The following is a 24,981-nucleotide window of genomic DNA, read 5'->3' on the forward strand; positions in this document are numbered from 1 at the left end:
TCGGGTGAACCGCAGTCACACAGAGGCGACTTGCGTCTCAAGGCAAGGTCCTTCATTACTAGTGATTTTTTCCCCCTCTCTCAGCAAGAAGCAGGTAACCGTCGGTTATTTCGTATAAGATGTAATGTTCACATAACATTTAAAAACACTAGCCCAAATTGGGTTCTTTGTGAAATTCACGAGGCGTTACTATTTCACATGACAGAGTCGACCACCGTATTAAATCACTGATACGAGACTCCTGCTGTGCTTATTCAACTTCTTTATAACGGAAGCAGAATCATTTCATAGTAGCTGCCGAATGTATTTAAATGTAGTTTTTTAGTCCATTCGTTTTGGTTCACTAAGGACTGCCAACACCGAAAAGCTGATTGCTCACAAACCTTTTTATTTTCAGATGTACCTGTACAAAAAATATAAATCACATGCAACTCCCATTGTTAACTTATCTTAAATATTTAAGACTCAGCAAAACACAATTTATTTACAGAAAGAAACCCTATAACTAGAATTACATAAATTGAAGCATTTTCTTTCTTATTCCCTACACAAGTCAATGCAGTAGTGGTGGAACATATCACATTTTATGTAGAATGTAGCTTAATATGTGAAATTAATACTCAAGTTGGTTTCTGCTCATTTCAAGTTTCCGAAACATTGCAAAGTGAGTTAAATTGGCATAAACCAACTCTTCTGTCTGGTAGACCCTTCACAAGTGATCCAAAGCAGTCTAATAGATGCTCTTACCAAATGCAAGCGCCAGCTAAACAGGACTGTTAAAGTCAAGGGTCTTGTGCAACATCTATTTTCCAAGTAATTGCTCAGTTCCTTTAGAAACCTGAAGAACGTGTAAGTTAAAGAATACAGCTGCCCCCATCGACCAGTGGAATTGTACAGGTGTAAATCTTGGAAGGCTCATCAGTACACATATACATAATTTTGGTAACAAATACAGAACACTGGCAATAAGTACATTCTGGGCACAAAATGCCATGAATGATGTAAAAGATGCCTTTTATTCAATAACCTCCAGCAGATTCAATGATTCACAAGGAAAATCTGCTTAATAAAAGCAAACCTGGGTTCAGCTATTCTTCGTTACAGTTGCTATATTCAGTGCAAGCGTTTGTTTTAACTTAATATACCTGAGGAGGTTACTTCCTAAATGACCACAATGCAAAACAAAAACGATATTCTTCTCCAGATACTTTTGTAACATAAAAACCTATACAGTAAGCTGGAGAAGGTACCTCATTCCAGGTATCCAATTCACCAATTCACAGACATCACGTCGACCCATTTGGAAAAGGACCTAACTGTAAAACTGACAAGCAAGAGAGGGAAGAGAATCTCTTGAAATGCTGGAAACAAGGTGCTGTGAAGATGCACAAGCTTGAACGCCGTGATAAAACTCAACTTAAAATAAAGCAAATGTTTTGAGTATGATCTGAAAAACCTGTCTTCATCTTTATTGTGCACCATACATTGATGATTAATGTACAACGTTGCAGCTCTTCTTTGACGGGCTCCTTGAAGACGTCAGGAAACCAGCCAGGCCTTCCCAGCCCACTCCATGTTCTGGCTCAGCCACTTCAGAGCCGACAGAGGGTCCAGCGTGAACACCTGCTCTCCGCAGACGTTGACGGTGGCATATTTAATCACCAGCTTCGGCCTGGTGATCTGGGCAGCCGACACGAGTCTGCTCACAGCTGCATGGTAGTCACATTCACTGATCGACCCATCTTCCTCTTTCCTGGGGAGAAAACGACTGGACTTCAATTAAAAGCGGACACGTGTAGCGAAGTCATGTTTAGCATTTCTGTCAATGTGCAGCGAAATGAATCTAAGTACTTATATAGAAATATTCATCAGCAAAGGCTGTGCACCCAATAGAAATGATCCCTAACTGGTTCACAAACTGACAGAACTGCACTTTTGAGTACAGTGTTCACTAAAGCCTACGCAAGTGTGACTTCTTCATCTAAATAAACTTTACAAACATTAAAAATAGTTCAAATATCTTTATTGGGAGCATTCTGGATCGCTCCAAGAAAAAAAAAAGGTAACTTATTAAGCAACATGAACGTATCCTCTCTCAGATTTGAATACATTCAATTTACAGAAGTTTGTAAATGGTCTGTATAAATGTGCTTTTAATTCAGAAAGCTACAAAACATACCTTTTCAGTACAATCTGTAGAGCGTGTGTACAAGTACTTTGATTCTGAATGCTGTTTGCATTTGAAACCATGAACATTTCAAAGGCCAGTGTCATCTCGATCTCGGTCAGGGAGCAGGGAATGGAGAGAAGCCTGCAGTACGTGTTTTCTTTGACAGGGGGGTAGCAGCCCAGATGCAGCGCACCTGAGGACACAGAAGAGCAGGCTAGGAACGAGGAAGGCTGTGCTGCTCACCGTGCCCGATGTCCTTATTGTGATCTATACATTGTCTTAAATCATTTAACAACCTTTTTTTATAACCATCTGCGATGCATTTTCACCATGCACCGATCTGGCTTAACAGATACATGCATCCAGTTTTCAATTACAGTTCTGTGTATTTTACTGTATTCATGTTTTTGACAGTGCTCCACGGAATGTGTGAACAAGTCTGTAAAATGTCTACGCCTTTAAAAGCTATTTTCATAAAATCAAGTGCTTTACTATATTTGTAAACTTGTTTGTTAAATCTTACTTGCTCCTGTGCAAGCATCTGCCTACAACTTTATTTCCTATAAGAATAATCACTTCACTTTATTATATATTATTTTTACAATACCTCATGGTTTTCTGAACCACATCCAAAATGTTAAGCAAGATGCACTGCATTAAGATCCAGAAGAAAACAACAATACCAATTCTTCAGTACATAACTGGATTCTGCTTGTAGAACAATTCTGGTAAACCAGGGATGGGCTCTGGTCGTAGAGGGCTGGGGTGTCTGAAGGTTTTTAATCCAAGTCAGCTCTCAAAGGAGAGCTCATTCAGTGGCTGAATAATTACCACCACAGTTCAAATCAGGTGCTTTGAAGGGACCTAGAAAACTTATAACCACACCAACTTCCCAGAACCAGGAATGTCCATTTTTGGGTTGCACAATGGAAAATATCCAGCAGTCTTAAGTTTATAGTTTACAGTGCTTGCTGAGTAAACCTCATACTGGTTCAAAATGGCATAAACATGTGAATTCAACTTCCTAAAAAAAGGTAGAGGAAGAAAAAGTGAGCACTTACATTTGTATAGGGATCTTGCCTTCACCCACAAAGACTGTCTTCCCAATCTGTCAATTAAGTTCCTAAGCAGGCCAAAGTTCACAGGTATCTTCTTGCACACCATGAAGTCCACAGCGTTGGACGACACTGTCAAATTGTGCTGCTCAATGCAACACTTTAAGAGTCTGTTGAAAACTGGAACACACTGGGAAACAGATGGTGCATCTGAAACTGAAAAAAAAGACTTTCATGAACAGAGGACAGTAAGTCATGGCCCTGCCCTCCTTCAATGTACACCTTGGCTTTCAAGGATAAGCCAATGGCACCGAAAGAGGCTAGAAACTGTGCCGCCTAAAACTGGCAACTATGATTAAATGTTTATGAAAGACTCTCCACTTCTGTGGCACTACATGAGATGCAGGAGGATGTCCAACTGTAAAAGACACGGGACCCCTGAGATTCTCCCTTCATGGTCAGAACTTCATCAATAAAGCACTGTGCACATCTGATACCGACAGTCTGTCACCAGCCACATCTCTTCAACACACGACCTTGTACGCATTCACAAGGATAGACATCTATCGAGGGAGAGATGACATTTTAAGCTATGAAAAGTCCATTTCGAGCACCTTCAGATAAAAAAAATAATCAGATTTTCACCGACAGACGGTTTTATCAAACATACAAGAAACCGTATTTCTACCCAACGCACACTGTCCCAAACTGACACTGGGAACACTGGAAAGCCGGCAGCCAGAACACACACAGCATCTGCATTCCCCATCCCCGAGCAGGTGGAAGACAGCCAGCCCCCGGTGGAGACGACCTCGCTCAGTCACGGCCGAGTCAAAGACAGCGCCCCCAGCAGGCGGCCGTGACCTGCGCCCTCCAGGTCAGGGGGCCCAACCCTGACAGGCAGGACTCACCGCTGTGGCTCCATTCCGTACCTGGGAAGTCCTGGAGCCCGGGGAGCTTCGTCAGGGCGTCCAGGGCGTCTCCGAGCAGGCCCTTCCCCGCCGCCTCGTCCGCCAGCCGGCACAGCAGACTGCTGCGGCTCCCGGCGTCCCCGGGGCTGCACGGCCACAGCACGGAGCTGCTGACCCACTCGGACGCTGGGGGAGAGAAAACAGAACCGACATTTTCATTCATTCTGCGTTAGGAAAAGTACCTGCGGCCGTGGACTTGCGGAGCCCACCGATTCCAAAACGACCAAATCTGTTTTGTACACTTGGTCAGAAGAGTACAAATTAAACCCCCTGGAGCGCATGGAATCAGTTAACAGGTCTAACGCACGATCAATCGGCCAGTTTCCTAAAGTGGACGTCCTTCAGAGCGACAGGTGATGCCAACTTCATTACACTGAAATCAGCAGCAGCCAGCACTAAATGGATGCATTTACTAAGAAAGCCAGCAGTTTATTTTACCCTCTTGTGCTGGTAAAAAAAAAAAATCAAACCTGCTACCGGGAGTCAAGCGGATTCATCTGGGCTTCTAAACTGAAGGAATAAAAAAAAATCATTTGGCTTGAACATGTTCTTGTTTTGTTGTTTCAGCATCCACTTCCACACAACGAGAATACAGTGACACCAGAACACACACAGTTCGCCTCTCATGCAATGGTGAAAGAAGCAGCTTTAAAGACCCTGCTGTCCACAGTGCAGGGTCTCTACAGGCTCACACTTCCTGGAGCAGGCTGACGGCCGCCCTGGTACTAACACGGCCCGGCTGGCTGTTTAGCATCCGAGATTTGACAAAATTGGCCTAGAAGGAGGTAGCATGGCTGCCAGAATTAGTCACGGTTAAAACATGAATGCATCAACAGAAGCACCACCTTTCAATACGTTTATGGCGCCTTCCACACTCCCAGTGTTGAGGTAGATATCTGCTGCAACGTTCACAACCTGGCACAGGGACACGTGGCGCTCGTGCCCCAGGAGTCCTTTGAGCGTAAAAAAGTTGATCTTCATTCCGTTTAAGGCTTCCAACAATTTCCGACCCTGTTGAACAGAGCATTACTGTTACCCGTCCTATTACAACAGTTCCTTCATCCCCAGGAAAAGAAAACTTCTCGGCGGGAAAGAAAATAAATCGGGACCAATCTCTCACGCCGAATCATGAAAGACAAATGTTCGCCAAAGACATTTTCTTAGAGACACCGAGTTCGTTATAAACAAGAAACATAAACATGGATAAGTCAATATGTACTGTGTGTGATCTAATAAAGTTTTTAAAACTCCCCCTAAAAGAGACTGTCATCTTTACTGTTCACCAGCAGGAGAATATGAATAAAAAAAGTGCTCAAGTATGAAAACTGTTCAAATGCCCAACTGAGCAGAAAAACTACTGTAGTTACACCTTCTAGTGCCTAATCTCTACTTGCCTAATCAAACAAAGGCCTACATGAAGTCAATCCTTCAATCCACTTGCCTGGCGGCACCTGATGGACACCAAGAGGCCCTTTCTGTGGCAGTGCTCTTACCACACTGCTTAGCCTACCTTTGTCCACTGCTGTGTTTTGTGGTACCCAAACATCACAGAAATTCCAATTCTTCCAAGCAAAGTTCTGCCCAGCTCATTTATTCGGCCTTCTTGACAAACTGGAAAGACCATTTTGAAAACAATTGATAAATTATTCCCTTTACATAAAAACTCCTGTCGCTATAAAGAACAAGCGTGACATAACTGGTAAATAAAACAACAAACACGGTAACAAAAACTTTAAAAACAAAGTAACTGCTACTCAAAGTAGATTATACAGTATATACAGAGGAGAAACATTTTTACATAAATAAAGAAAACCAACACACCTGTCTCGACAAATTTACAGAAAGGAACCAGTGGAGTTCTCTCAAGGTCTTTCAAAAGTGCAGAAGCAACAGAAGCACAGAATCTGTTGAGATTGGCGAGACTCCCGCTGGTACCACACACGCTGTTGAAGACACTTCCCAGCGTAGCCCAGTCTTCCTGCTCTTTACATCGCTGAAGACAAAGACAGAAATCAAAGACCAAAATTCAAGTCCATCCCCTGCGGCCTGGGCGCCCATCGCTGACCGAGCGTGACACACCCTCCGGGCAGCGCTGAAGAAACACAGAGGCTGGGCATTAGCCAGGCAGCTTTCTCTTTTGACTCCTCAGCTCTCTAACGGGTGCCTTCGCTAGAGCAGGCTGGCGCGTCTCAGCTGCCGTTTCAACTCGGCCTTTTTTAGTTTTTTTGACATTCTTTTCCAGTCCCCTTTGTGCATTTCACCGAACGCATCACCATTTTCTTCGCTACATTTTTAGCTCGGGCCTGCATCTGTCAGTGGAAACCTGCGCAACAGAAGACTTCAGACCCACAGAGACACAGTTTCACACTCAGAGAAGTTGAATATTTTTTCTTTATATGTAGTGCACTTGTATCTGATGTTTTAATACAAGCTGGTTTCATTACTTATTCCAAAAGCTTGATTTGCTCACATGCACAAAACCAAACCGGATGCAAGGTGGGCGAAACGCAATGAGAGCAAATAAGTTCCAACTCATGAGGAAACTTGCCAAGTTCGCAGACCACACCCAGACAGAAGGATTAGCAAAAAAAACGGAAATTCAAACAGATGTAGGTTCCGTACAATCTAAGACAGTAAATGCATGGCAGATGACCTCAAAACGCAGACAAGTGCAGAGTGCTATATGCACGTACCGAAAACAAACTTAAGATGCAAAAAGGGAAACACTGAGCATGAAAAGTATACTTACAAAAACAAACTTAGGCATTTATGTTGACGCATCATTTACGTCTTCTAGATACAGTAGGGAAGCAATAAAAAAAGGCAGACAAAGTGTTAGTGTATACAATTCAAAGCGTAGAATTTAACTCAAGTGATGTTATAATAAAACTGCATTACGCACTAAAAACACTTGATTGAGAACATGAGTGAGTTATGAGTCTGGCGAGGCTGTCAAAGTTACTGCTGCTCTGGAATCAATCTGATTGAAACGAAAGCCCCCACACTGGAAGGCTGAGCTGAAGCCACTGAAATCCTCCAGGCACGGCCCTCAGTCACCACAGTGAGGCACAAGTCCCAGGGCACGCGTGGGAACCGTGAGGACGGTCACCGAAACCCCAGACCAGGAGGCCACATGCAGTGGGAGGAGGGAGCTGTGAGCTGTGGCAAGAGCCCGCTCAATTCCCCACCTCTGTGCTCTGGGCCTCCATCAGCTCCACTGGGAATTGACCAGTCCTCTCCAAACTTTCGCACCTTGGTTTCTGGTTTAGAACGTGGCTAATAGGCGTTTCCAGATGTTTGTCCACTACATGTACTTTTCAATAAGCTGCATGAATCATTTCAGCCCAGTTGCCAAGTGATTTATAGTTATGACGCAGCTCTTCAGGGCAGTTAATGATTTAATGATGAATATTTACTTGGTTTTCCTATTTATATTTGTTTCATAAGATCTCAGTGCTTCTTTTGCGACTGCAGAGACACTCCAGTATAGACCAGCAAGTGCTTCTAGCGTTATTAGAGCTGCTTTTTCATGTTTGAGTAGCAATGGACAGAAAATGCCTATATTGGGTACTGCTCATCCACGATCGACCAAAAGGCTCAGCTTGAAACTCACTTGGGCCTTATTTTCTCAGTATTTATAAGCTGCTATGAAGTCGGGCTCCCGTAGATCATTTTACACTGCTGAAAATAATGATACACAAAATGTCCAGGCAGTGGCTAGAATCACATTTCCATTGTTAACTTTTTTTGGGGTACTTTTAAACGGCTTATGTTCAAATCTCAGGCAGCCCGGGAATGTTATATTATAGACAGGTGCACCAGGAAAGATAAGACAGAAATGTGGGTCTCGTGCCAACCAAGTGGGCCGCCTGGCCTGGAAAACTTTTTCAAAGTCTTCTAAGGAACTGCCACACCGATTAAACTGAAACTTGGCAGACTACTAACAGCTGAAGTTCTGAGATTTTCACACATGAAAAGTTGGTGCATTAATTTTTACGCCTCTAAAGCGCAATAAACCGTTCTGAGCAACACAGACCATCTTCCGCTGCTTGAAAATGTCGACCAATTAACTCAAAACCTTAGAGGTACAATTCCAGCACCAGCAGGGAGGATATATTTGAAAACCGGTTCCTGTATAAATCAAGCCTATAGTGCTGCTGCTGCCGCCTCCCCCACCATTGCCAGTACAGTCTGTGACATTAACCCCTGCTGTTTAATACTGCCTGACCAGTTAACTCCAAATCTGGCATCTTCCTAGCTTGTACACCATTAACACTCAAAGACACCATTTTGTGTTGCCAGCTACAATAACAATTTAATGAAAACCTGCTAGACTGTATGTACAGCTCAAGCTGCCTCTGACCTGCACCTCAAAAGCTGCTTCAACCACATTTGTCCTCCTGCGCTCCTGCTCAAAGAAGGCTCGGTCAATCAACTCAAACATACAAGGCATCACCCTAGATGATCTAACACATGGGAATGGGGCTGTTGCTTAAGCTCAGAAGGTTGACGGAGTAAGATAGTTTTGGCAAACTCCAAACTACAGGCGTCACAGGAAAAGCCGCACCTGTTGACTTGAAATTTGGCCAATTTCAGACAAAATGTTACTAAAATATTAACTCCTTGCATTTGTGTAGTAAATTTATCCAAAAGGCAAAAAGGACAAGGAAGCAGTTTAAACATAGCAGGGGTCTATGTTTAGCACAGTACCCACCTGAACAAGGCCTGTCAGCCAGTCTGAACAGCAGCTCCACTGCACAGCAGACAACACAGAGAAGTGTGGCCAGATTTTGGGATTGCATAGTTACATTTAGTCAAGACACCAGAGTAACACCCTTACATAATGGTTTTAGGATTATTATAGTTGTTAATAATTACGAAAGTGATTCATTTGTACATCTAAGTTGGATTCAGCCTAAAAAATCTGAACTATCTGGAAGATCACAAAGAAACATTTCTGTTTAATTGCAGTACAGCTGTGTACAGTGCTGGTGTACAACTGCAACACTCTTTCAGCGTTAAAGAATTAGACCGATATTAACCAGTTAGTTTGAACACTATTGGTTTGAGAACTGATGCACTGCAATTGGAAGATGTTGGTGAGCTAGCCGTTTTAGTTAGTGCCGAACAAATTATATCATATTTTACATTGTCACTAATATGATTATTACCAAGTTAGCATGCGGTATGGGCTGTGTATCTAAAAGATTATAATGGCCATAGTCAAAACACAGTCTACAACATGACCTCCTGCTGCTAATGACAATCAAAAATATCCTAGAAACTTCAGGTGCAAATCTGTAGCAGGCTGGGGTGTTGATGAAATCTGCCAAGTTTTTATTTCAGCTTTCGGGGTAGCAGGTCTCAAGAAGCACATTTAGAAATACTTCAAAGATGTGGATCAGGTCTCTACTTGATTAACACGTGTTTCGTCACGTGTCATTTGTGATGCCTTTGCCACTATACCTGCCAAGTCTGAGCTGATCCGCTGCACGGCGTTCGACCAGGGTCGCTTTGAAATACCATAAGGAAGATTTCAAACAAGAGCAAAATGAAAACTCCTACCATCACCAGACGTCTTCCATGCTTGGAACATACAATTAAATCAATTTCATCATCTCCATTACCACAAATAAACAAGCGCAGTGAAACAAAGCAGCACTTTCAACAATCTGGAAACACATGCTCTCTGTGATGCACACTATGTACATCTGTTTTAAAACTTTGGTAAGAAAACTAAAATTAAATGCAGTCAGAACAAAAAAAAAAGTCCTCCAGTAACGCAGAAATCACAATTTTGGGGCAGCTTGTACAGACATTGAACAGTGTGAAGATCTGTCCTTCAGTGTCCACTGTACCTTAGAAGCTTACCTCTAATTCAGCGATAGCCTCATCGATGTCAAACTGCTCTCCTTCTTCCTCTTCTTCCTTCAGCGCCCTGCAAAACACACGATCACAACTTCGCAAAGGGTACCGGCAGATTAAGCACCTTAGACAACTAAACAGCATCATGAATGATATCTGAACAGCAAAGAAACTGTTATAAGCTCTGTTACAAGTTCTGACTACAATGTTAAAAATCAATCGAAACTGACTCAGAGTAAGTGATGTCAAGTCATTTTAAAAAGAATACAGATTCCTAGGCTTGTTCACCAAAACACACATGAGAAGAAGCCATTGGGACCACCACACCGATTTAGTTATAAATCTCTAGTGTCAGGACTGGCCATAATATATGCAACACTCCTGAGTAAGAAATCCCCCCAGAAAGGGAATCGGTCTCCAGCTCCGTGTCTTTGAGAGGCGGGAGGGAAACGGAGCTCCTGGTGAAGACCTGGAGTACCCAAGCTGCAATCGAACCCTGGACACAGGAGCTGCAGGAGAGCAGGGTCGACCCCCTGCCACCGGGACGGCCTGCAGCTCCACCCTCGTCGCCGATGTCACACACCCACCTGGATTTCATGGACACAATAACATCTATGTGCTGCCTGGGCGCCTGAAGGAGCTCGAGCTGGCGCTGCATGAAGGAGAGGTTGTCCTCAGAGAGTTCTAAACCTGCCTCGACGCACTTCAGGGACAGAGGGACACAAAATAAAAACACCACTGACTGCACAGCAACTGCCCAAACATAGCCCTTCAACAACAACTCAGTGAACTGAGGATGGAGATCAGAACTCTAGAGAACCATCACTTGTTAGGGATAAGGGCTCCTAATTCACTCCCAGAAAGGAGTTAAGCACTTCCCAAAGACATACCTTAGAAGTCACTTCTAAAAGAAATGGTACTGCCTCCTGGTGGCCGAACCTTTTCACTTTTTTATACACCTGAAGGAGGAGGCTGGTGGATGGCTGCCGGGGCAGAAACATGGTATCAGGTCGGTTAAATGAACATCTCTTGTGTTACAGGCAAGACACATCCATGACATGGATCAAGGATCAAGTCAAGTTAATAACATCTACAAAACACTGGATTGCAATTAACTAATTTGTAATTTGCCCAATTCTCAAGTGCCTCATTGGTAGATACTGATGACTGCAAAAAGGGTTAACAAGTTGCTGAAAAAGCTATGAATGTTTGACACAACTTAATTATTAATGCATTTTTAAATATTTTCCTGGAACCAAGACCATGCAAGCTCTTAATAAGCTTTATTTAATCTGACATATTTCTTTAAAAAGTCAGTTTTAATTGCAATACCTTGTACTTCTGCATACCAACATAATGGAATTTCTTGCCATTACTCAACACAACCTAGAGTACAAATCTGAGTGTTTAATACATAAAAAATGCTGATAATACAGGGAAAAAAAATCTACTTTTCAGTGTAAATTTCTTACCAAGATTCCAAACGTTGTGGTAACTTGTATCACAGCAAATAAACCTCCAAAGAGACCTTTCCTCAACAGTGTTGACAGCAGGACTTGCAAGACATCGGATTTAAAATAAACTCCAGGGTAAGAATTCTGATAGTACCTTGTAAAAACAACAACTGAGGAAAAAACACAATCAGTCTTTAGGATTACAATGTGATGATGTGATGCGATGACACACACTTCAACTATTATACATGATTTGCTTATGACAGCAAAAATGAGTCTAAAAAATAACTGGTCAAGTAAACTATCCATCTATACATGCAAACTCCTCACTAACACGATCAATAAAGACAAAGGAAATCAATCCCTATGCAAGGAGGAAAACAGTCCTGTCTCCGCAGTTTCTACATAATTGCTCCTTAATTCACCCTGGAACAGATCTGTAATGTAACACGAGTACTACATTGGCTTTAAGGATAATCCAAGACACAGGAAAAAAAACATTAAATTAGCATGCAGGCGTTACCCCCACCTGCACGTTGTAAATAATCTGGATTACAAGTGTTCAAGAACATCTCAACAGCTTCCATGCAAAACTGAAAAACAAAAACAATCACCCAATAACTGTCTTAGTGAAAGAAAACTCTGCACTATGCCATCACAAAATAATTTCTACTCCGGCAATAAAATAAACGTAGTCATAATTCAAAGCTAAATGGTCCGAACACCCTTTTCTTGCGTAACCTCTGTGTTAATGGTTTTAGGCCTTCATCTTTAAACCACCCCAGTGATCCTTCTGGTGTGGACAAAAACCCCGAACAGGAAATTAACTTGACACGTTTTATGCAGTTAATCAAACATTTACTCCTCACACTGACTCCCAAAAATAGGAAGAATCACGTCAAATTACTTCCCAAATTCCAGTGGCAACAATCGAAAAGCAATGTTTCATCATTTCGGCATTCCTTGTTTAAAAAAAAAAGGCCACTTTAAACTTGTACTTATATCTAAAGTATTTCTAAAAGAATTTTACACAGAAAAACAAAAACATCAGTAACCGATATGAACGTTTAAGTATCCAGTAAAAATAAAAACTCAGTTTGGAATTTGTAAAAATCTCCAGTGACAGTTAATATTCAACAAGGATGAGATTTTAACATCTACTTCTACCAAGCAACATGTAACTAGAACACACCCTAGAGAACTGTTTCAGATAAGACAAACCTTTTGCCTTTCATCAATAATTCAGAAAACTATTTGCCTCGTCAGATATAGAATACAGGAGGATAAAAACGCCACCTTGTGACATACTGTGACCAGCAGGGGGAGCACTTTCACACAAAAATATTCCATAAAAACCTCATATTCATGCTCAAATAATCCAGAATTCAGGGTTCCGGCTAAACTGCAGTGAAAATAGTTCAGAAGAGCATAGTTCTTTCCATTTTTAAAAGCCAGTTTAGGGGATTTCCTTCCTGTACCATCCAACTCATTACAATGGCAGAGCAAAAAAAATCGATCTGCTCATCCATTCTCTTCAGAAATGCTGACCACCCTGCCCCCCGTGCAGCCAAGTTTCCGATCCTTCTTTTCCCCGGAGGATGCCGCTGTGGGGCTCCCGGCTCACCTTCTCGTCTCCCTGCAGCGGCACGTGCAGGAACCGACAGGGCTTCCGGTAACAGCTCATGGTGGCGCTGAAGAAGAACTTGCAGTATTTCGACCTGTTGAAGCCGTCCTCCGTGGCTCCACTGCCCTGGAGAGAAGCCACACACCACTACTCAGCAGGCCGAAATCATTTCAAAACCGTTCTTCACGCACGACATCCGTTCTGCGTCTGTGATCTCAAGCTCACTGACGAGAGTCAACGTACTGCGCTGGGCATCGCTGGGCCTTGCTGCTGCTTCTCGCCGTCGGGTGCCTCCTCCCTCTCCTTACTTCCGGCCTCAGAGCCTTCACAGGAAAACAACACCACGGTCTCGTCTTTCTCAGAATAAAGAGCTTTCCTCTAGCTCCAGCGCACAGACCTCACCTTCATCACATCCACATCACAGGAGCGGTATTGCATTGAAACAAAAGACAAATACATTTTTTATGGCGCAACTTCCCTTCACGCTTTTTAAAATCAGAGATGGAAGTTAAGGCAAAGCTTGCACCCATGCAGACCTCGCGGTGCTGGGTATCATCATTTCCTACAACAGAAAGCACTTGGAGGGCTGGACGATGAGTAATCAACCAGCTCAGGTTCAATTCCGACACGACTGCGGGACACTTCCAGAAACCGTGGCGAAGGCTGGGACCCACCGGGAGCAGCTGGGACAAGCTCCTGTCCAGATCCTGCCTCCACTGTCCCCAGGAGCCTGCTGGCACTGTAAAACAGAGCAATCGCAAGCGTCTTATTTCACCAATAACGAAAATACACGACTCTTCATTAGAAGGAGCAAATAAAGGCGGTAGATTCTCCCCCTCCATTTCAAACTAGGCGTTAAAATGACATGAAAGCACCCTATGTCACTTAAGACAACATGTGAGCGTCCCAGATACCGTATTCTTACAAAACAGCATATCTCAACTAACTCTCCACTGAACAAGTGTGGGCTATACTCGCTTTGCTGTTAAGAAGCAATCCCAGCAATAACAGCTCGAAGTCCCGGTGCTATACAAGACTTTACATCTTAACATGGCCCGCTCTTTTTCCTGAACGGTCTTCACGCCTTGGTCTGAGATCTGAAATGGCCCCAAGAGAGCACGCTCACTGTCACCCCAGGGATCCTGACCTGCCCAGGAATTGCTCCTCTTAAACCACATCCCTGGGGGAACTGCTACTGGGGAGATAAACTGCTGCACCACGGTAATACAGGACAACATGGGGACCTTGTAATCTTTTTTGGCCTTTGGGCAAAGTTTCTTAATTTTTGAAAAGATAACCTAAGAGCACAGGCGGATATGGAGTAGTTTAGCTGTAAAATGTAAACTGCGCATTGCTTAGGAGCTCTTTTAACACTGACCTCACACATTGCAGGAAGAGCAGTTTGAAAGTCCATCTTCTACCTAAAATTTGTTTGTCGGCATGGTCTCCAATCAAATCACTTTACAGAGCCTTACATGTTTAAATTCTTAAAGAGCTGCTATTCAGTTCTATTTCATTCTGCACGGCACAGGTGTTGCATGTGTTCTACTGTATATTAAAATAAAAAGTAAGAGAAATCCTTAAAAAAGATCAACTGGAAAAACCCTCTATTTAAATATCTTTTAAACAGAGGGTTAAAATCTCATCAACAGCCATATACTGTGTATCTCCATTCTAATAAAAATGTTAAAAGTGCATTTTATTTGCTTACTTTACATCATCACGTTACGTCATTAACCAGAAGCATTATCATAAGTTTCATCAAGAGAGAACTCCGCCTTTTCTGTTGTGCAAATGTTTCCAAAAACTTTGATTCAGTGGTTCAGAAAAAGAAAGGTCAGGTAAAAACAGGCCCTGCAGTCTTACTTTGTCTCGAGATCGTCACACTGTCCCTCAGCTCCGGCAACCTGTAAGAAAGAGAAGCAGCCTTCACTTGCACTGTGGGCCGCAGCCCCCATTAGCACATCACACAGCTGCAGCCTTGTGAACATTTCTCTCCATAACTGTCTGCCGTGCACATTCTCACATCTGATAATAAAATAGAGGCAACCGTGACCGCTCTTAAGAAAGGGCGCACGAAACTCCACCTTAAATTGTGTTTACACACACAAAACAAGGTACAGATCCAAACTGTGAGCCACTGCGCACAGGTACCAGTTCCTGGGTTCAGACAGTGTTTGGTATCTTCCCTTTGACCAGGCCGAGAGGGGACCTTCCTGGAGGGCCTGGATCTAACTCTCAGGGACTTAACTACACAGCGGTCATGCGCCCTCCCAGGACCTGACTTCCTTTCACAGGAAAATGTACTTTCAGAGATGTGCACGGTGTGAATCATTTGTAAGTGGCATTAAAAAAATCTTGTGTGTAACTAAGAAATTAAGTAAATTAAGTAAATTCCCCTGCTGGGGGAAAAACAAACAAACAGAAGAAACTAGGTCCCCCAGGAACTAGTTTGAGACTGTATTGTTAATTATCCATCTCCTTTGCTGGTTTTTATTAAACAAATGGCCTTAATCACAGCAAAACTGTCCCCAGCAGTCCAAGGACACAGTGCTTTGCAAAAGTATTCAGACCCTCACAGTTTTCACAGTGTTGCTTTAACTCTTGAAGGAGCGCACCCTGAAGTAGACATTAGTCTCAGTTACAGCTCCTCCACAAAGAACAGAGTCGGGGATAAAGCTGTACACAGAGGCACACATCAGGAGGCGGGTATAAAGAACTCAAAAGACCCTCGTCATCTGTTTGAGCACACCGACATGATTCTGAATATTAAGTTGAAAAAAAACTAGACGCATCGTTTCATAGCTTCATAAAATGGGACACCATAGGATGGGTCAAAAATACTTTTGCATGGCACAAAGTACTGAGCAATATTTAACTGCACTGACTGGAGCCAATCCCAGGGAAGTTTTAAGGAAATAACACCCAGCACCCACATAGAAAATTGTTCACTACAGCAATACGGTACTGCACAGAAGCTTGAAATAAATTACAACACAGACGTGCACATTGCATTCAAGCAGAATTTGTATTTTAATGAGCAAAAACAACAGACAATATGTGATGCACAGTGTGTAGTAAACAGCTGACAACATCAAAAAGATACTGTACCCAACAGACTCTACAGTTCTTTGAGACAGAAGGGACCACTTACATACATTCATACAAAACTTTGATTCTCCAATAATCTGGATGCTGGTGAGTCCGCAGTTTTTCCTTGTATTTGTTTCAATCACAAGACTGTGTGGGTGCAAACATGCCTCCTTTACAAGATTTACTGATCACTCCAAAGCAGACAGTCATGCTCATCTACAGAAATCAGTGTTTGCTTTTACTCAGTATCTTAACCTTGCGCACCATTCTTCGTATTTTAAAGATTAAAAAATAAAAGCTCTTGGCTTTGTGTGGTTGAGTGGACATGTAGCGTCATAACTCTTTATTAATAAAGTTCTCATGTCACTTATGAAGGCCACATTTCCCCCAAAACCGCATGTGTGTTTAAACTATTGTAAGACAGAAAACATGCTTTACAATATTTCTGATACTGTACCAGCTGACTCACCGCCTCTTTCAAAGTCGAGCAGTCTGCATCTGCTGACAAGCCAGTAACTGGTTCAGAAGGATCCCCACCATTACAGGATGAAATGTTAGTAGCAACACCTGTAATGTACAAGTAGGAGTTTGGAGGAGGGGTGGCAACATCAATGATTTGTTCCATACATAAGATGTATCATACAATGATAATCCATACATAAGATTTAAATCTACATTAAGAAATCACTGTGTTAATCAGCTTTAAAATAATTAAAAACTGATTTTATTGAAATGGTTTAAAAAAAATACAGTTTACATCACCCAGAACAATTTAGGACAACATAAAAAAAACTGTTTAAAAACATTCTAAAAATATTTTTTATTGTGAGCGCCATACCTTTCAGAGTGGGCGCCGAGTTTCCCTGTATCTTCTTCCTTGGGCTCTTCAGTCCAGTGTGAAACCCATCACTGTAACACAGAACACTCTTAAGAACCAACACACCAGTTCTGAGCCAGAGCTCTTCACGTGTTACACTCCAGTGGTACTTGAACGTGGTTATTAATAGCATAGTATAATAGTATGATTAAAACCACAATTCAATACTGAAATGAGCCACCCCAGCCTTTTCAATTAAATAATCAAAAATGCTTCTGAAAATACTTTATTTTCTAAACTCACTTAACTCTTATAAAATGTGAAATGTTTAGAGCTTGCACAGATGTGCATCTAGCAGATGTGGCTAGAAAATAATTTGGAGGCCATGATGACAAACACATTTTATAGAGAAGATGGATTTTCAAACTCCTGTTCCTACAACATGATGAGATCTCCGAATGAAGAAACTGAACCGGCTTTTTTCTTTTACAGAAACACATACCTCAGTCTGTTACCTGCTGAAATCTTGTAATCAGACCCTGTCTGGGGTGCTTTTGTAGGCCTGAGTTTATGAATCCCCAAGCTTTTCTTTTCACATCTTGGCCTCTCTACAGCCTCAATAACTTCTCCTAGGCTTCCAAACAAATCTGGATCGTCCTGGATCACATCCAGAACGATGGCATCCTGCTCGTACGCTCTGACCACGTCCATGATGTGCTCAGATGGCTCTCCATCACTCGTGCTCGAGGGGTTACTGGTTACTGAAGAGTGGGGGCCAACTGGACAAGCATCCTGTATTTCACACATGATCTCTCCAGAATACAAAGTGGCAAAATCCTCGAAACCATCTTCATCTTCAGAAGAAGATCTACTTACATCAGGAACAGATGCTGAATGGTTTGCTTTGAAAGCTGAGCATGTCCTCGGCCCTTTAATTTTCTGGTCTGCACTGGGCAGAGGCTCCGAAGTCAAGGTACAGGGATCCACAGCTGGTCTCCTCATTGTCCACTGCTGGAGAGCTTCAGACCCGCCATTAAGAGGGTGTCTCCCTACGCGTGCGGATGTCTCGCATTCCTCCAGCGGTGCAGAAACACAGATCCTTGGAAAGGGAATAGTGAACTGATGCAATTCTTGCTTTTTAGAGTCGTCGCTGCCTGGCAATACTTCCTTTTCACCATGACTACATTCCCGGACAGTTTGTTCTCTGTCTGGTGTGCTCGTGCTCGGGTTGCTGGGAGCCACGCTGCACACAGTGCCAGCGCCCTGTTGCCCTTCTGGTGTCATCAACAGAGAGCTTGAATCCTGCAGAGTGCTTTCCTGGGATGCCTGGGGTGGCGTGTTGGAACCCAATGAACTGCAAGAGCCCAGGCGCCCTTTCAGAGCGTCGTCTTCCTGTTGTAGGGACGGACATTCTGCGCTCAGACGTAGGCCTGCTTCACATTCGGCGCCTGTCATCTGCACTGCAGCACCGCCTGCTACATTAGAATCGACTGAGGCGTCAAGGCAACGAGGCGTCTGATCTAAAGACCTGCTGAATTCAGAAAACCCAGGCGCTGGTGCTGCCCATGGCTGAGCTTTCAGCCCGGGCCAGGCAACATACGTCCGCGCGCACGAGAGCTGCCGCCACGCCAGATAGGGCACAGCTCGTTGACAGCTCGACGGATCCCGGCTTTTGCGAGCATCTCTGAGCTCTTCCTCAGGAGGGTCATCGGAATAATCTCCTGCTGGGAGAACGTCCCCAGCAGCCTCCGATTTCTCAGAGTCCCACCTTCCTGCGTAGCCACTACTTTTGAGTTCATTTTCTGCCGGACAGCTCTGCAAACCACCAGACAGGTTTCCTAACGTGACTTCTCCCAAACAAAGGTAAGGGCTTTCAGCACCCGAAAGCAGCTTCACCTCACCGTTTGTCAATACAGACGCAGATGCTCCAGGCTCTGCGGCACCAGTACACTGTTCAGGTTGTTTTTTCTGTCTTGTATTTAAGGACTTAGCTGGATTTTCAGCTTTTCCACTGGACACCTTGCTTCTCTTAACGCTGGGCTCCTCATGTACGCCACACCCAGCCTTGCTGCCTTGGCTCCGTTTCTCACAGGATCTGACACAGGCTTTTTGAAGGAGCCCACTTACCACATCTGGTAACTCCTGTGTTGTCTTCTTTGGGACGGTGCAGTTGGTCTGGGAGTAGAAGGTGACACCCTCTGCGCAGCGCTTGTCACCACGTTTCAACCAGATCGGTTTCCTGCGTTCTTTTTTGAAACATTTTATATTTTTTCTTTTCAGTTCCGTGGGCAAAACATACCGATAAGCAGCAATACCAACAGGAATCTCAAGCACTTTAGCTATATCACACAGTTCAAGAATGGGATACTTATTTATCCCAAAGTCACTGATCCTGGGCGGTTTTCCGATGGCTTCTGAAAGGGCTGTGCATGGCTTGGGCTTCATCCTGGACTTGGAAGTTTCAGATTCTGTATTGATCTTCACTGAGGGACCTTTAACTGGTGTACTAACTTTTGGATTCTTGTACTTTATTTTAGTACACTCCTGACAGCACAGAGGCTTGATCGCTCTTCTTTTGTGTGTCCTTTCAGAGGAAACACTCACAGCTTGTTTCGGCAGCTGACTTTGGAAACCGGAGGACAGCGGAGAACTTCCATCCTTTTCTGGAAGCAGAAAAAAAAAGTTGACAGTTGAAAAGTCAAAATCTCATAATGACTATAAAGAAGAGATAAAACAGATCTCCTTGTACTCTCTCACATTAACTCTCTCAATAACTTGCACACCATGTCTCTACTATAGACAAAATTGAAACAAATTTTAATGAACATTTTGCATGACGTACAGTGCCAATATTTACGTTTTGCAGATATTTTCAACATTATTGTGGAGGCACTGATTGTTTTTTAATCATACTGCGAGGTGAAACAGCATACACTACAAGCGCTAGTATAAAGAAAAAACCTTAAGATTTCATCACTCAAAACTTCGCAGAAATGTCCATGTTATTCTTTAACCATGACACTAAAAGCTTAAAAGGACATGAAACCAATCTGCTTCAGTGTGCTCTTTTCCTGAAGGCTGTCTTCCAACGATTTCTTCCTATGAACAAGAAACTAGCTAAATTGCAATTCACATGATCTATTACATATCTCAGAACCATTTGTAAATGTCAGCGCTATTATTTCATCATGTTTAGCCATAAAAGTCTATTTGTATAAAAAAATATTAAAATATAAATGTGAATTACAGCAAATATTGAGGCTAGCCCTTTTCACTTCAGCTATGAATGAATGAGCATGTACTGTGACTACAGTGTAACATGACTCAGGAATCTGATAAAGTATTATCACATAGATGCAAGAGTTTATATGAGTGATATTCTACAGCTGTTACTTTAACCCTGAAAGAAGCATATTTCTCATTCAGACATTTTTAGCGCAGCACTAAATATACTGTCAAATCAGAACAAATAAAAGTTTCCACTTAAAGGCCATAATACGACAAAGAGCAAAAAATCATTCCAACCACATCGCAGGCACTTCATGAGTGAGCTATGCATAAGTTTTGTTCAGTGCTGACTTTGGAAACATTTAACTGTTCATAGTCAAGTAGTAAAAATAATAAACACTTGATGGGTAACATGAAATGCACACAGTGGCTTGCGCTACACTGTAAAACTTATTTACATGCTACAATCAGGAGTGTTACAGTTCTCTGCACAACACCCAGGTGGGGCTGCACATTGGTGGAGGGGAGTCCCCATTACTTGTAGAGCACTTCACGTCTAGTTTCCAGGAAACCCCTATATAAGCACAAGGATTATTCATTATTATCATGATTATTACTATTATTAGTAATTCTTGTTATTACTACTACTATACTTCCAGCTCATCGATAAACAGCAGTTCCTGAGTGGTCCAGGGAGAGTACTGGACAGGTAGGACACTGAATACCCACAACCAGCTCCTTTCTCCTCATCCCAGACTGGAGTCCTCCTACCTCAAGCTGGTAAGGACACGTCACTCCTGGATCTTCACACCAGAACTACAGTCCAGTCATGAGGAAGCGAATGTATGCAGCACAAAGAGAATAACTGTAACACCCTGCAGCACCCAATGAGTGAGCTACTGCAATAACAGGGCTGTTGAGCTGATTTTTAAAAATCACCATCAGGAATCTTCACCCTTCCCTTGACTATACCTCATCTTAACATACGCGATCCTGAATGGTTTAGTTGGGGTTTTTTTAAGCCATGACGCGTAGGACAGACTGGACAAACCAATTCCCAATATCACAACGTCCGGGCTACTTAGGTGTCATTTGGAGAGGTGGGACTCCTATGACCCGAGTCTCAGCATGTTTTTCTCAGACTGCTCAACTCTGTCACACACTGATGTTTCAGACACCCCACTAATGACTGCCTCGGTTACGAGTTAAAGCCAGACTTTAGGTGGGTGTTTTAAAGTGATGACTTGAGAAACATCTGCTCCTGAGACCCACTGGGAAAGCTGTGTTTGCACAGGGGCCACCGCTCCGGGCCTGCCACCAACGTTTTGAAGGCTCCGCGCCGTCTGTGTGGTCTTTCTGCCACAGTTCCTCACCTGGCACAACCTGCCCACACGCTTCTCCGTGGGAGACTCCCTTATTCGCCTTCCTAGGCGCCCCTGTGCTCCCTTGGTCTCCCGAGGGCCCGGCGGACCCGGCCCGCGAATCCGGCGCTGAGAGCGGCCGGGGCGTCGGACTCGGAATCGCGGCCGCGCCGCTCTGCGCTTGGCGAGGCCGCTTCCGTCCACCCGTCAGCCTGGCCGGTCTTTTTTTCCTTTTCCTGGTCCCACCCTCGCTGCTCGGCGACCGTGGCTCCCCGGCCCTCTCGATCGGCGCTTCATCCTCGGCGGCTTCGTCGCGCTGGCCGGCGTCAGACCGGCCGTTCCCGGGCACGGCAGCAACTCCTCCCCTCTCCCCACTCGGCGGCGCCGACGCGTCGGGCTCGGCGCGGCTTTCCCGTCCGGACCCCCCGTTTTTACCAGCTCCCTCTCTCCTCAGAACCCGGCCCAACCTCGACTGACCGTCCCGTAAGCCAGCAGCGTTACTCCCTGACAGCCCAGTACCTGTGCCGCACTCCTCGGCCGTCACGTCTGTCAGCTCCTCTTTCTGCTGCTGCTGCTTCCCCGCCGTGAAGGCGGGTTCAGCGGCGAGGGCGCTAGGGCCTGCGGCATCACACCCTCCGGCCACAGCCCTGGAGCCACTCGGGGCTGCGGGCGGTCCAGCACCGCCGGCCAGCCACCTCCTCCGGCTCGGGCAGCCATCGCCGGCTTTGCTGGGCGGTGTCCTGTTGATTTTCACTCGGCCGCAGACGGGGTGCGGCATTTCTGCGGCTTTCTGCACGGACGCACACGCAACCTACGGTAGAAAACCGCTTTCTGGTATCCCGCCACAACGGGACTGAACAGCCACCTGCATGCAACTGAACTCAACCTCGCCCGGGTGTTTTTTTGCATGCACTCTCCCCAAGAGGAGAGCCAAGCAAACCATTCCAGGAAAGGAAATCAACCTGACCCCCCCTGAGCCTCAGCTTGCTATCAGGGATATTTCACTGTGAGGTGCACAGCCGGGCTCGGAGTTTCCCCATCGCAGCCCCCGACTTACACACAAGAACAAGCCGGCGTGAATCTCGTCACGCAACCATTGAAACAAGCCTCAGACCTTCCGAAAGATTAAACTGCGTCCCGGTCTCTCGCACCGGGGGCCGCCCAGTACCATAGCACGGCCCACAACGCAACACTGAAAAAAAAAACAACGCGGCAGATACCGTTACGCGACAAGGCACCTAACTCTCTGCAAATGCAAAGCTGTTTTTTTTTTTCCAGGCACGCCCCCGACCGGCTACTATTTCATTTAATTCCTGAATATATGGGATTTGTAATTTCTGAAACTTGACATTGAAGTTCCCTTAAGTGCTCCGACCTTTCCCTTCTCTTTGGACCACCCGCCCCCTGCAGGCCACCAACCCTGTTAAACCGCAAGGCGGGGCATGTGCGAGGGCGAGGCCAAGTTTTGCACTTTGGGGGTCCGGGGCTGGGTGTGTGTGTTGCAATGATGTGCACGGAAAAGACGGAGGAAGAAAACATTCCTGTTCCATTCTAGGAAAAATTACATATGGTCAGACGGAGGCTCTTTGCTGTGATTCCGGATTTTGATTTATTTGATTTGATTTGATTTGATTTAAAAAATCAAAACGTATTTCGCTTCTGAAGGCGATTACGTGTATTGTTGTTGTATTTTACAATTACACAGCATCGGCAGAAACTTTCCTGGATAAAAAAAAAACAACGTTTCGTTTACAGTATATCTGCAACAAATTTACGAAGTTATTATAAAGAAGGTACCAATGCACTGACATATCACTGAACAGACATGATTTACCTTTGTCATCAAGAGGGCTCATCTGCAATTTGTCTACAGTGAGCGTCACGGGCTGGCAGCATGTGTAGGGTAGTGATGTTGCCATTACCTGACATGCTGGCCTGTGTGACTGATGTCTTTCCAGATGATCGTTTACTGGCTGTGATCACCCAGATAGCAGATATAGCCCAGCCTCCAACACACCTGTGGCTCAGGGGCACTGTCCTGATAAATGCTGTATGTTGGTTAATTTCTGTGGATTTGCTCCTTGATTTTGACCAATCCTGACATTCACCACATATCCTGTGCCCATTTAACACTCTCATTACTGAGCTGGGCTAGAGTTTATTCGGATGTCAAAGTCAGCCACGAATGATAATATTAATCTAAATGATGACAAAGATAGTATCAGTTTCCAAAATCCATATACTTTATGTATCTAAAAAATACAAGCTTAAAGACTAATAGATTTCTTGTGATGCTTAATATATATCATCTCAATTCATTTTTAAAAAAATTCTTAAACTCATATGATTCTAGACATAAATATGAAGTTTCCATTTTAATGAATTTTCAAGTAAATGGGGACTTTAATCATACTGTTTTTTTTTAATAAGGAGCCACCCATTAATTCTAATCTTGCAGTTGTAAGTTCAGAAATTTCATATTCATTTTTCAAGAGTGGAGAACCTGCTGGATTTTCACTTTAAAAATCGCTGTCGAGGGAGGCTGCCGTAGGAATGTAGATAAGAGGAAAGGCTCAGTCTGCAGCAACCTAATCCGTCCTATTGAAAAAAAGTAAGGTGGGGATAGGAGGTGCCATGAACTCCCTCTGGAGTGTTTAAAGATACCTCTGAAACTGCCTTTAATATTTTACACGTCTTTATCTCATGGGTTATGTCAGGCAGTGATAGTGACCGTGTTATCATTTTAAGCCCTTTCGTCTTGTTGTTTTTATAGCTAGCCCAATCCCAGACCTAAAAAGCGGACTGGGAGATATCAGCTTGCTGAAACCCGAAACGTCCTCCAGGTTTTCCTCCGTGAAGGAGATGCCTAGCTCAGGATGATGACGCTTTGGGATGACAATTCCAGTGGCTTTGTCAATCCCATCGGGATTGGGAATCACTGCAGGCAGTGATTGGGAATCACACAATACAGTATCGGTCCCATTTCAGCAGGAGAAATTCCGTTTTTAAGTCACTTCTCTGTTTCCTTTTAACCTACCAGCATGCTGCTGGACTGCAGGAGGAAACAGGAGCACCTGGAGGAAACTGAACCAAACAGAACATACAAACTCCACACAGACAGCACCCCAGGAATTCAACCCTGGGCCCCAGCACTGTGAAGCAGCAGTGTTAACCACTGTGGACCCAAGAATACCTAGATTGTGGTCCCAAATGATTTCTAAATTACTTCATTTAGCACACTTCCTGCTTAACTGATCACAGTGAAAATGTTTCAGAACTTTAGAAAGTGGCTTTTTAATGATGACTTACAACCTGCTGGAACGTAGCTGCAGGCCCCTGCTCT

The 24,981-nt window shown here is 44.0% G+C and overlaps 1 protein-coding gene across 5 annotated transcripts; it reads right to left on the bottom strand.

The window, feature by feature from the left end:
• Nucleotides 1-368: 368 nt before the first annotated feature.
• On the bottom strand, nt 369-23,374 carry topaz1 (testis and ovary specific TOPAZ 1). 5 transcript variants are annotated; one of them, XM_088602220.1, is made up of 20 exons: nt 21,651-23,373; nt 17,552-19,712; nt 17,071-17,141; nt 16,690-16,799; nt 15,006-15,046; nt 13,814-13,878; nt 13,383-13,462; nt 13,140-13,265; nt 12,045-12,108; nt 11,534-11,685; nt 10,952-11,044; nt 10,649-10,764; nt 10,068-10,134; nt 6,018-6,189; nt 5,707-5,807; nt 5,042-5,207; nt 4,158-4,322; nt 3,232-3,441; nt 2,180-2,363; nt 369-1,768 (listed from the first exon to the last, which is right to left on the bottom strand). In XM_088602220.1, the coding sequence occupies exons 1-20, from the start codon at nt 22,414-22,416 to the stop codon at nt 1,540-1,542; spliced, it is 5,139 nt and encodes a 1,712-aa protein (XP_088458346.1). In that variant the 5' UTR covers nt 22,417-23,373; the 3' UTR covers nt 369-1,539. The 5 variants fall into 5 exon arrangements, with proteins under 5 accessions (XP_088458346.1, XP_088458347.1, XP_088458349.1 ...); XM_088602221.1 differs by having other exon boundaries at nt 16,702-16,799; nt 21,651-23,372; XM_088602223.1 differs by having other exon boundaries at nt 369-1,753; nt 21,651-23,371.
• Nucleotides 23,375-24,981: the final 1,607 nt, after the last annotated feature.

Source organism: Lepisosteus platostomus, chromosome 12 (genome assembly GCF_059453375.1).
Source record: "Lepisosteus platostomus isolate fLepPlt1 chromosome 12, fLepPlt1.hap1, whole genome shotgun sequence".
Classification (NCBI taxonomy): domain Eukaryota; kingdom Metazoa; phylum Chordata; class Actinopteri; order Semionotiformes; family Lepisosteidae; genus Lepisosteus; species Lepisosteus platostomus.

Coding starts and splice junctions, on each gene's coding strand:
- topaz1 (XM_088602220.1), bottom strand. CDS start 22,416: ATGCCGCACCCCGTCTGCGGCCGAGTGAAAATCAACAGGACACCGCCC. Junction 16,800..17,070: donor CTCGGCGCCCACTCTGAAAG/GTATGGCGCTCA, acceptor TGTACATTACAG/GTGTTGCTACTAACATTTCA. Junction 5,208..5,706: donor AAACACAGCAGTGGACAAAG/GTAGGCTAAGCA, acceptor TCTGTTCAACAG/GGTCGGAAATTGTTGGAAGC.